The sequence below is a fragment of the Drosophila eugracilis genome, unplaced genomic scaffold (assembly GCF_018153835.1).
Source record: "Drosophila eugracilis isolate 14026-0451.02 unplaced genomic scaffold, ASM1815383v1 contig_2088, whole genome shotgun sequence".
Classification (NCBI taxonomy): Eukaryota; Metazoa; Arthropoda; class Insecta; order Diptera; family Drosophilidae; genus Drosophila; species Drosophila eugracilis.
Window position 1 is genome coordinate 2,956,927 of NW_024572964.1, and position 11,871 is coordinate 2,968,797.

General features: G+C 42.8%; 1 protein-coding gene across 4 annotated transcripts in view; it reads right to left on the reverse strand.

Moving 5' to 3' along the window:
- Positions 1-9,944, reverse strand: part of LOC108107713 (DNA N6-methyl adenine demethylase) — an 88,149-nt gene extending 78,205 nt beyond the window's left edge. For 2 of the 4 annotated variants that reach the window (XM_017215320.2, XM_017215319.2), the window contains exons 1-3: positions 7,771-9,944; positions 7,296-7,436; positions 1,879-1,896 (exon numbers count right to left, since the gene is read on the reverse strand). In XM_017215320.2, coding sequence (XP_017070809.1) covers positions 1,879-1,896; positions 7,296-7,436; positions 7,771-9,519 — 1,908 coding nt within the window. In that variant the 5' untranslated portion in view covers positions 9,520-9,944. The remainder of the gene's footprint in view (positions 1-1,878; positions 1,897-7,295; positions 7,437-7,770) is intronic. The other 2 variants (XM_017215322.2, XM_017215321.2) reach the window with 1 other exon arrangement.
- Between the last annotated feature and the right edge of the window lie 1,927 nt (positions 9,945-11,871).

The following is an 11,871-nucleotide window of genomic DNA, read 5'->3' on the forward strand; positions in this document are numbered from 1 at the left end:
AACCGTTTCCTCCGACTCCGCCCCCACACCTTCACCATTTTCCTGCCACATTTTCAGCTGGGGTGCGAATTTGCTTAGTTTGTCGCACAGTTAGGAATAAGCTGTGAAAAGGGTCTGCCAGCGACGTCGACGACGACGACGAGTCGGTCAAGCTGAAAAATGCACTGCAATTGCACCTTGCACACAGATACACATGCTCAGCAAATGGTGCACTGCGAGAAAACTATGGGTACTTTGAGGAAACCGATCCTTGATAAAGAAAATGTGGATTACAAGAGGGAAGTACTCAAATACCAAGCTTCAATGCTCTTTATATGATTGTGTTTATAGTCACAAAACGCGTTTGTAATTGACAGAGGCCTCCTCTTTTCTTGCCGTGTAACTTTAACCCCTTTTTGGCCATGCATCGCTGATATTTAAATTGAGCCAGCGGGCAGTGAAAAGTTCTGAGGGGGCCGTCACCGGGTAGAATGCACTTCAAAAATAGAAAAAAAGGGTTCCGTGGGTTCCACGCTTCTAGGACTCTGCATGTGCTGGGATATCCTTGATCTATTTGAATTCTAACTGACATGCTTTCTCTGAACCTTTCCTGCTGCTGTTATCCCGAGCGGTTGCTGTGGCAATTAGCGCCAGAGTTCGCCGTCTCGCTTTGTTGTTTGTTTATTAATAAACAATAACGGCCAACAAATTGCTTAATTGCTGGATTGCACCTGCCCAGCCCCAAGGATCCCGGCCTTAATGCTTCAACAGCCAAGGACCTCATTACGGAATGGATATTTTGTGTCTCTCATTAAGAGATGCAAAAGGAGAGAGAGAGAGAGAGAGGAAGAGGGGACGACTGATTTTGCACTCATTACCGAAGGAGCAGAGGTGCAAAATGGCTGGCAATGCGGTACTTTTGTCCTTTAACTATTACAAGGATAAGTACTCACAAAGTCCCTCTTTTTTTTGTCCCAGCCTTGTCCTTATGCAAATTGCCATCAAGTATACGCAGCGTGTTCCTTGCCATGCGTAATTACATAACATTAATTTGCATTTCTCGCTTCTTTCCGCTGGCCCTCTGTCTCTCTCAGTGCCAGTGCGAGTGCAATCAATGCAAATGTTCGCGCTGCTGGCAACTTAACAAGGATGTGAACATTTATTTATTAAAATTTAACAACGCTTTACGATCAGCGCGCAGATTTATATAAATGTGTGCAGCCCGACTCGACTGATTGCCATCAGGCAGAACCAGAACCACCACCAGAATGTGAATCGGACTAAGAACCACCAGATCAACCCGGCCATCCCATCATCATCGTCATCATCATCATCCACATGAGCAGCAAATCGGTTCCATAAATACAGCAACAAAAGCATTCAATTGCGCAGACTGGCAAACAGTCACACACAGACAGAGTCAAGCATTTTATTATTTAATTTATGCGGAGACAACAGAACAAAAAAATTGTGCTGGTAAAAAAGAGCACCGAAACTACCACACAAAAGCCACCGGTACATAGATGAAAAGATACATTTGTATCTGTATCTGCAGACTAAACAATAGGAATTCTGCAAGCAAAACAGCCCAACGAAAATATTGAGCATTAAATATGCGGAAAATAGATTTAATAATTGGGGTAGACACTATGGATGTTCAGATTTGAATTCGATTAAAGATCCTGGGAGAGATTTCTCATAGTTTTTCACATATTTCCCATGTTTTTACCCTTTGAAAGCTTTTTAAAATCCTCTGCTCGTCATTTAAGAGCCCCCATTATGCCCAGGATTAAATCATATTAATAATTCAATACATACACCCATAATTATTAAATAATAATTACTTAATGCCCCTGCAAGTGCAAATATAATTACATGAACATGAAAATGTATACGTACGGTTTTGGCTTTGGGTTCCTGCAAGGAAAAAAAGATAGAAAATGAAAATAAATCAACTGTAAATACAAATAAGCTGTGATGCATAAAATAATTAGCAATAATTACAAATTAAATAAATCTGGGCACGAGGGAAGGCGGCCAACCAAAAATTACTCAATGCTGCAAAATAAAAGCTTATGTGTTTATGGAACATGGCACATAGTACAAGTCCAAGTACATATATATATATACTATATGAGTACATATATAGACCGACTGTCGGGCTATCAAAAAATAAGCCCACTAATTGGCTGTCATGGCGGCAATTTGCGTGCCCAAACAGCCTCACCAATGAAAACCCATTAAAATCACAAAAAAAAAAGAGAGACAAAAGCGAAAAAAGCAGCCTGAAAACAATGCAAATTTAAAATTATGGTTTTCAAAGTTATAATTTAAATTTTGGCAATTAAAGGAGCCACACACATAAATCCCCGCAAAGCCTAAGCTGCTTAAAATAAAATAATACACAGAAAAATCATTCATCAATGCCATTTTAATGGACGTGCGTGCATGTGTGCTCGAACGGAATGGGGCTTAAGTCCTGCTCTCAGGACTCTCTTCTGGCTTAGGATTTCGATTTCTACTTCTGATTTCAATTCCTTTTCCTATTCCTATTCCTATTCCTATTCCATGGAGCACAATGCGAACAGATGTGCAGGCGAGCGAGTTCTGCAGATGGTCTACGAATAATAGTGAGTTTGCTCCCTGCAACAGATGAATATGCAATCCTTCGAGGACCAAATAAAACAACGGAAGCTGCCTGGAATTTTCAATAGGATTTTGTGGCCAGGCGGCCTCAGGACACGAGCTAAGGAACAGAGAGAAATTATGATTTTTCAAAATTGGTTTTGGTTTTAAAAACTAAAATTCCTTTTTTATTAAACATTGTTATGTTTTGCCAGAAATTTATCTTGGGTTGTTTTGATTTAAAATGTTATAGGAAGAAGAACACTTTTGAGCTTAAAAATCATTACAAATTTATTTTTTCAGTTAATTAAGTTTTTCTCTCTGTGTACTTTAGCTGAAACCTAAAACAAAACTTTATCCGGCATTTGAGTTCAGAGCATTGAACTCAAACTGAAACTGAAAAACCCAAACTCAAACCGAAATTTCGGGGAGTACATGGGAGACATGCCTGGCAGCATCTTTTGGGACTTATCGAATGACAAACGCACATATTGCTGCCTATAGATTGAATGATTGAATCACTGACGGACTTATTCGAGGCAAAGAGAGGGCAGCAGTCGTGTGCCTGGCCACAAGCGACAATTAACCAAAAGACAACAACAGCAAATTTTTGGCCAACCTAATTTTTTTTTTTGTTTTTTTCGGCCAAAGCTGAGACAGAAGAGGAGCCAAGTAATATCCAAGGGAAAGAGATAGCTGGGCAGGATGAAAGAGGATGCCCGAGTGCAACTGGATATCCAAGGAGCACGACCACGACCGAGTATCAGATTGCACAACATGCTCATCATGAAGCACATCCCGGGCATTATCGCCAACGTCATCATCATCATCCGCACCACCACTGCCACCATTCGTTGCAGTTGTGGCTCAAGTATCCAGCGGAGAGTGTGTGTATAAGTATTATCCTGTTTTCCAGGAGCTGGCAAGCCAACGTGCCAAAAACCGGGCACTGATAAAAATAACTTTTACCAAAAACATGGAAATTCTGTGGAATATTCAATTTCTGCACACTGAATGTGTGCATAGCTTGTGGCATACGAATTATAGTTCAACCATTTAATAATATTTATATTCTTGATAGACAATCAAGCATCAGGATTTTCGCCCAGTGCATGGGCCACCTTGGCAAGTGCTCTCCTTTTTCACCCACTCTCTTTCTCTATCTGTTGGTGTGTGTTTGCCGAGAGTATGTCACGAACAGGGAGTGTTGGTCTGGGATGGTGTAGGTGAGTGTGTGTGTGTGGCCTCAAGTAGGAGCAATGCACTCGTCCTGGCCCAAAGAAGGACTAAGAATAAGGATACGGCGAGTGTTTCGCCAGAGTTTCATATGAGCATATGCATGTTACCGAGCATTTTGTATGCACGAAACGAAAACCTTTAAGTTGTTATGGCTGCATGTTGGTTTTTAGTGACTTCAGTGCATTTGCCTCAATGAAGTTGGAGCGAAATGTGAATTGAAAATGAGAGCCAGCAGAAGAAGCAAAAAGGGAGCAGGTCTTAGAGTGGCACGTAGCGAAGCATCCTTGGACAGCCGAATGAAGTCAATCACTCAAACTCCTAGAAGACTCCAAATGGACTTTCGGGGTTGATTCCGTTGGCTTTCGGTAACTTTCCCTTCACTCAGACACTTTCAATATTTGCCTCGTTTTCTTGTTGATTTTTTCTTTTATTTGTGGAAGCGAAAAAAACGTAGAAAAAATGTTCAAATTTTAATGAGAAAATTCCTAAGAAAAACTGCATATTTAAAGAAGAAAAAAAGTACCCCAGACAAATTGAGCGACACAGGAAATATCCTCTTAGATAGGCTGTCCAGAGATTTTTCTTACTTCTCGTTTTTGGGCAGGGGAAAATATGGAAAACACGAAGTGGGAGTGAGTTCGCTGAGCAATTCAAATAGCCAAGTTAATGACTAAGCCCGAAGGTCTTTTCAGCTGATTTGGAAAAGTAAAAAAAAAAGAAATTACAAAAAAATATTAAACGAAAAATTCAAGAGGGAAAGCTGGCCGGAAAGGGACAGACTTCGAGTCCATCTTAAAGTACAAGTTATTTGTGAAAAAGAAATAAGCCGAAAAGTGCATTGATCCGGCATCGATGGCAAACTGAAGAATGGAATAATTCACGTTCAAAATATATCGCCATTAAATGGAAAACCGGACCAAAGAAGTTGGACAGACGGCACCAGCTGTGAGTTTTAGCTGAGAACTTGCAAGCTACAAAAAAAGAACCGCGAAAACCTTGTCATTATAAAGTCCATGGACAAAGGCATAAATATATGAGCACATGAGTAATTTCAAACTACACTGGTCTACAAGGAAGATGAATTCGGTTGGTTGATCATTTAAATATCTCAACTTAAGCAATGTTATGACAAAGATGAAAGGTTAAATAGTTTTTGAACATATTACAAAAATGTTAAGCTATTTATTATAAAGAAGTTAATAAAATAATAGTCAAAAATGTTTAGTTTGATAGATCTCATAGATTTAATCTACCTCTTCTTTCGATTTCGAAAAACCCTAACCCAGTGACATAGTGTTCCAGTAGCGCAGTCGACATGTGAGGCAGTTGGACAATGAAAGCCCTGATAATGATGTTGCGGATGGCGATGATAAAGCAAAGGAAGATATATCGTAAAACTGAAGCGTCAATTGTCCAGGAGAAGGTGGAGGAGCAGGAGAAGCATGAGGAAGTGGAGGAGCGAGGGGAAGCCATAGCTCCAAATTGGCGCTGCACTATCGCGACGCGTATCTTGTATCTTGTAGATACCCTGTCCATATTGACATGTCAACTGTTGCTCTTTCTCGGTGAAACTGCGAAATTTACAACTTTATCTATGTGTGTCGTCTCAAGTGAAGGGGGTTTTACAGCGGGGCGGGGAGAGGAGGTTTTATAAAGACGAGGGTTATGAAGAGGGGGGAGGGTCTATAGTTGAGATCTCTGCGTGCCATTTTCTCGTTTGACGGCCTTTTGTATAGCGCCCGATCTCCTCGCTCCTGTCAACCTTAATTGTCCACTGTTGCCATCTCTTTCTCTGCAGCACATCCCCCTCTCTTTCGCACACTCCCATATAGTTTTTTTTTTGTTTCCTGTTTGCAGTCCGCTGATCGCGACTGAGAGACAAAACGCTGCGCACTACTCGCTTATTTATTTATCTCTGTCTGTCTGGGTGTATCTGTGTGTGTGTGTGCCGCTTTGTTTGCCTGTATGGTTATGTGTCTATGTATCTGTGTGTGAGTGTGCGATCAAAAGCCGCGTTTGTAACTTGTGAACATCTGCTCCTTTCCTTTCCTTTTATTGTTGTTTTCGTTGCCTCGTTTCGTTATTATCGTTATTTTTATTGTTGTTCTTATTTTATATATATATGTGGCATATTGGGCATTTGTTGCTCTGGTTGCTGTTGTTGTTGTTGTTGTTCTTGGACGTCTGTATTTGTACTTTGAGTCCCCGGGAAAATAGTGCCGCAATATGGAAGCGTCTGTCAATATTGGACATACTCCCTGATTATTCGACGGGGCTTGGAGATTGGGAACAAGACCTTGGACAACTGACATGCCAAGAAAATTCTTTGGATTTGGAATTCTAATCATTTTATTGGGATAATCATTTAACTATTAACTATTTATTGTATGACTATCTTATATAGTTAGAACTACTTATGGTATAAAAGTAGTCATGTCCTAAATTCCTTTTAGGTCCTTTAATTAATCTTAAGTACCTTTAGAACCGAACAATACCTAGCCACTTAAACTCCTAAAAACGATGTGTGTAGAAAATTGAGATGCACAAATATCCTTGGCAGCGGATCACTTGAAACTCCTTAGTGGTCCTTGGGCCATTGAACTTGTTCCCAAACCTCCACTTCACCCAATCCAGAATTCCAGTGACGACATGCAGCGCAATTTGAGATCCGGGATGAGATTCGGGGACCTCTCGCACACATGTGCAACCTGATTTCCGACCGCTCAAAGGACACGCTCTGCCTGCGGCATCTTAAGTGATTTCGAAAAGGAGCTGGAGGATGCGCGGATGTCGGATCACTCAGCCCAGATACTCAGATACTCAGATGCCGAGATACTCGAGTGCACCTCGTACGCAGCCACTTGGGCACACACACACTCCTCTCATTGTAGGTTACTAGTTAAATCTTAAATCGAGGCAGCTGGAGAAAGAGAAGGCTGCCGCAGGGGCCTAAGAAACGAGACGGGACGAGGCACTTGGCCAGGGAACATCTGTTGCGCTGACATAAATCCTGAGTGACTGACCGCTGGTGCGAAAGACCGCGAATCTTGAATGCGAATGTTCATGTGGATACGACTTGCCCGCCGGCTCTCTTTTGAGGACCAAAACCAGTTTCAACCGATTCCCAGCTGCCCGTTTGGGCACAGTGGTTAGAAAATGGGAGATTCTTTGGGGAAATTGGATATTTGATACCTCAGATTGGATCTGAATAAACCCAGGACCATAGGGATATTTTTAAGTACCTTACGAACATAGGAAACGAAATGTTTGTCTTATTTTCCTTAATTTAATATACGCTTTTCTAAAGATCCTCATTTAATAACCTAAAATCCCACTGTGCCCGCCAATTTCATTGAGTAACTTTTGCCTTGCCCGTGAATGAATCTGTGAGATACTCCACACCGTTTCGGCGGGATAGGAGTTGAGAATGGGAAACCCAGGAGTGGACTTACCTTCTTCTCGGTGAGCTTCTCGCAGCGGCGCTGCTTGCAGATCTGGTGGCTCTTGTCATTGCGGCAGGGGGCGCACTCCCCACAGTTGTCCTTGCGCTGGCAACCCACGCATTCGCCGCAACGCTTGCGCTTCTTCTTCGACTGAAAGAGAGAGCAGGAAGAGGAGTTGTTGTCGTTGGAGTGGTTGTGGTTGTGGTGTTGGTGGTGGTTGTGGGTGGTGGGTGTGATCGTGGGTGGGGCAGTGTGCAGTGGCATTGGCGGGTGGTTCAGTGTGGGTGGCGGAAGATGGTGGCGACGACCGTAGTCCTGTTAATCGCAGCGGTTGCCAGTTCGCCCCGTTTCGCTCGTTAAGCGGTAGGGTTGTTGAAGGTTTATGGGATATATCGGATAAATCGATAAGTATCGAAAACAAGATCAAGTTGATCGATCTCGATACATTCCTTAGCTTCAACAACCCCACCAACTGATCACTTACCTGCTTGTCACATCCGCTGGCATTGGCATCGTTGCTATCCCCCATCCCAAGGGCACTGAGCGGACTCTTGAAGTTGGCCGTGCTGGAGACGGCGTCCACTTGGCCAGGATTGCTGGGGTCTACGTCCATGCCGCTGGCCTCACTCTCGGCACTGGACTCCAGCGAGTTGGGCCGCTGTTTCCGGCGTTCTTTTTTCCGAGCTTCGAGCCGAGCTATAGGCGACTGTAGCAGCTTTTCGACCTTGACCGGTGTGGTCGTCGTGGGCGTGGGTTGAGTGGTGGTGTGCGGCGTATGACTGCCACTCCCACTTCCAGCCGCCTGCGGATAGCTGTTGTTGCTATTGTTACCATCATAAGATGTAGGCGTGTGCATCCCCATCGGTATTGGATGTGGCTGGCCGTGCTGCAGCGGATGGTGGATCAGTCCGCCTCCGCCGCTGTTGCTGAGATCAAAATCCTCCTTCTTGAGCAGCATCTCAAAGTCGCTGCCGCCCGAACTCGGTTCTTTCTTTACACCCAACGGGGTGAAACCCGGATAGAGTGGCAATTCTGCGTAGGGAGTGGGATACCCAGTGGCTGCCCGATGATGGTGGTGCGGATTGAGGGCATGATGGTGGGCAAAGGCATTAGGCGGCGGTGGTGCCGGAAAACTGCCCGCTGAGGGTGGAGTAATGCTGGTCTGCAGACTCGATAGCTGGGTCAGAGGTGAGCCCACGCTCATCATGCCCGGTGAGCTAACCGAAATACTAGCCGGTGACATGGCCACCGTTTGCAGGGAGCTCATGGCTGTTGGTCCTACAGGACCGGATACTGAGTTTGGTCCTCCGGAGCCGGATACAGACCCCGGCACTGAGCCAGGAGGCAAGGATCCTGCTGCTGCTGCTGCTGCTGCTGCCGCCGAACCTGGAGGCACTCCTGCTCCTATGGGCACTGGCATGGGTGTACCATCTGGTAGTAATTCATTGAAGCCATGGAACTGGCTCTGAAACGATGGCAGCTTGGAGAAGGGTTCGAAGCCGCTCTTTAGATGCAGATGTGGTTGCGTTTGGGGTTGTGGACCATTGTCCTTGGACTCCATTTCCCAGGGACGCGTGTAGCTGCCGTTCGAGTTGGAATTGGAGTTCGAATTCGAGTTGGCGTTGCTGGTTGAGTTATTGGGATTGCCCGGATTTCCTACTGCGGCGGAGGCGGCGGAAATGGCATTGGCATTGGCATCGCCGTGCCGCTGGCCAGTGTTGCCACCAGTTGCAACATTAGCATGATTGCTGCTGCTGTTGCTGCTGCCCAGAGGCGCTGGAACCGTGGTATTGTTGCCGTCGGTATTGCTGCCGCTGCTGTTGCCGTTGCCGTTGGTGTTGCTGGTGGCGGCCGCTGGCTGTTGCTGTTGCTGCTGCTGCTGTTGATGTTGCTGCTGCTGCCTGGCATAGTAGTCCCAGTGCTGCTGCTGCTGCTGCTGCTGCTGTTGTTGCTGCTGCTGCTGCTGATGTTGCTGCTGGGCGTGTTGTTGCTGCTGGTGCTGCTGCTGTTGGAGATGTTGCTGCTGGGGATAGTGCTGCTGGTAATGATGATGCGGATGGTGGTACGGCGTGGTGTAGTGCTGACTGAGGCTGCTCAGCTGGTTCAAGTGGGTGTTGTGCAGGCTGGACACGGTGGACTCCACAGATGTTGCTGCTGTTACTGCAGTTGCTCCCAAACTGCTGCTGTCGACGGTAGCGCCTGTGCTGCTCTGGGCTAAAATTGAAGACGCCATTTAAGCTCAAACACTGGCATGGCTATGCAGTTGTCTTTAAGAACTGCGGGGCTTTGTACTGATTTTGTTTTTCGTATTTTGTATTTAGTTTTTAAGATTCGTTAGTTTTTGTACACTTTTCGGTTCACTTTTCGTTTGTTACTCTGCTTACTGAGGTAGTTCTTCTTTAAAAATGTCTCCGATTTGACTGGTTTTGTTTGTTGGCTAGTGTAAAACACTCTGATTATATCCGTACAATATATTTGTATACTATATAATATAAGTTGAAGCTACTCCAAGATTTGTATTTCGTTTATTTTTTGAACTCACTGGTTTTGCGTGCCTTAATGCAAAGTTGATTATTCATTTATTTATGGTGTCCTTTTTTTTGTTGTTAGTTTGTAAAGTGCTTTTATTAAATTGTTGTTTAAAAATTGTTTAAGATTTGTTGTTGGTTGTTTTGTACTTTATTCTTTTGTTTGTTTGTAAAACGGCAGCTAGGCAAAAATTTGTATTTTTATATTTGTATTTTGATATTTTGTTATTTGATTTTAATTTTTAATTTAAAAATCTTTGTAAATTTGTAATTTGTAAAATTTGTATTTTGTATGCGTTGTTGTTGTTGTTTTTGTTTTTGTTGTTGTTGTATGTACTTTACTTTTTTAATTACTTGCTGTTTGTTGTTGTTGATAATATTTGATGCTTGCTTGTTGGCTTGTTGTAAATTGATTAAGTTTTTGTACTCTGGTTTTTGCTTCGTTTCTCAATTGAATTTGCTTTCTTCTTAATATGTCGTCGGATATAAAAATAATTTAAGTATTTAGGTCTAGTAAATTGTACTTAATGCGTAGGCTTAAAAATCTTTGTCTTCCGTTTGTTTGTTTGTTTGGGTTTTTGGACTTAACAATTAATTAAACATTAGCGCGTTACTTGTTATTGGCTTTAATAGTAATAATATTTTATATTTCATATAAGTTGGGTTTTTAGCTTAATTCATTTTATGCTTGTTGTTGGTTGGCTTTCTAATTTTGATTGTTGGCCGAAAGGGGGTTTTATTTTGTAAGTTGTTTAAAGATCTTCCAAAGTGCTGTTGTGGCCGTTGTTGTTATCAAATCCTTTGATCGAAAGCTGTAAAAATGAGTAAGAAAATAAATTATGTTAGTAAAGTTTCAGGCGGCGGAGGTGTTTCTGAGTTTCTTATAAAAATATCCTTGTGGAAAAGTTTTCTTTCCCACATTTTTTTTATTGTATTTTCTGTTTCTCTTTCCCTTTCGGGCCTTAAACATCTACAAACTTCAACACATAATTATGGTCTTTGACTATATAATGAGCGGCCAAGTCAGCGAGGCAGGAAGCGGCGAAAAAAAAATAATAAAAAACGAACAGCAAAAAAATGAGCTAAAGGACACTCACTTCTGGCTTTTTATTGCCGCTGCTGCTGCTGTTGTTGTTATTTTTTCTCGTTTTTCTTTTTTTTTGGCTTGTAAGTTATGCTGCCAAGTTGGTTTTGGCTTTGTAAAGCCTCTCACACACACTCACACTCCGGCGAGGCGCACTCACACCATCGCGTAAGCGTATTTCAGTTGCCTTCAACGCCGTTGTCATTTTCTTGCCTTTTTTCGCCATTTTTTGCCCCGCTCTTGTGTCTTTTATTTTATTTTTATTTTTTTTATTATTTTTTCTGTGGCACAGGTGTACTTTTGGTTTCTTTTTTTGTTGCCGAGCGCGTCCTTTGGCTTTTTGCATTTGGCCAGCGAACGTTTCGTTGCGCTTCAGAAAGTTCATTGGGCTCGGAACTTGGGCTTTTTCATCACGACCATGATTATGATGACGCTGAAAATGATGATGATGAGGACGACTGTGATATGTGAGCATGATTATTATGCAGGCACTGAATGCGCCTCAAGCTGCACCAGTTTTAAATGCCAGCAAAGGTGCATAAATGCATAGCTTTTGAGGTGTTTAAGTGAGTGAAAATGTGATATTAATAAGCTCGAGGATAATTGGGGAGCAAGGAATATTTTTTAAAAATTCCAAAAGAATTTTCAAACAATTTGCAATACATAAAAAAGAATAGCAGCCCCACATTCCTGGTCATTTGCATTATTGTAGTAAAAGTTCTTAAGAGTAATTTATACTTTACAAGCTGTAGAACATTCTTCTCCAAGGTAGTTGCTAACTATGTTCTTATCATATTTGACAATATGAAATGTTGGTGACCTGTTTTACACAGTTACAACCTTAGATATCTTTCGCAAGATTTCCCACACTAAAAATCTTTACGCTCATTTCACCCCCAAGTCTTGAAATGGGGAAACTTTTCGCCTGATTTCGGTTGACAACCAAACTGAGTCATCTGCCCCATTGTTCTCG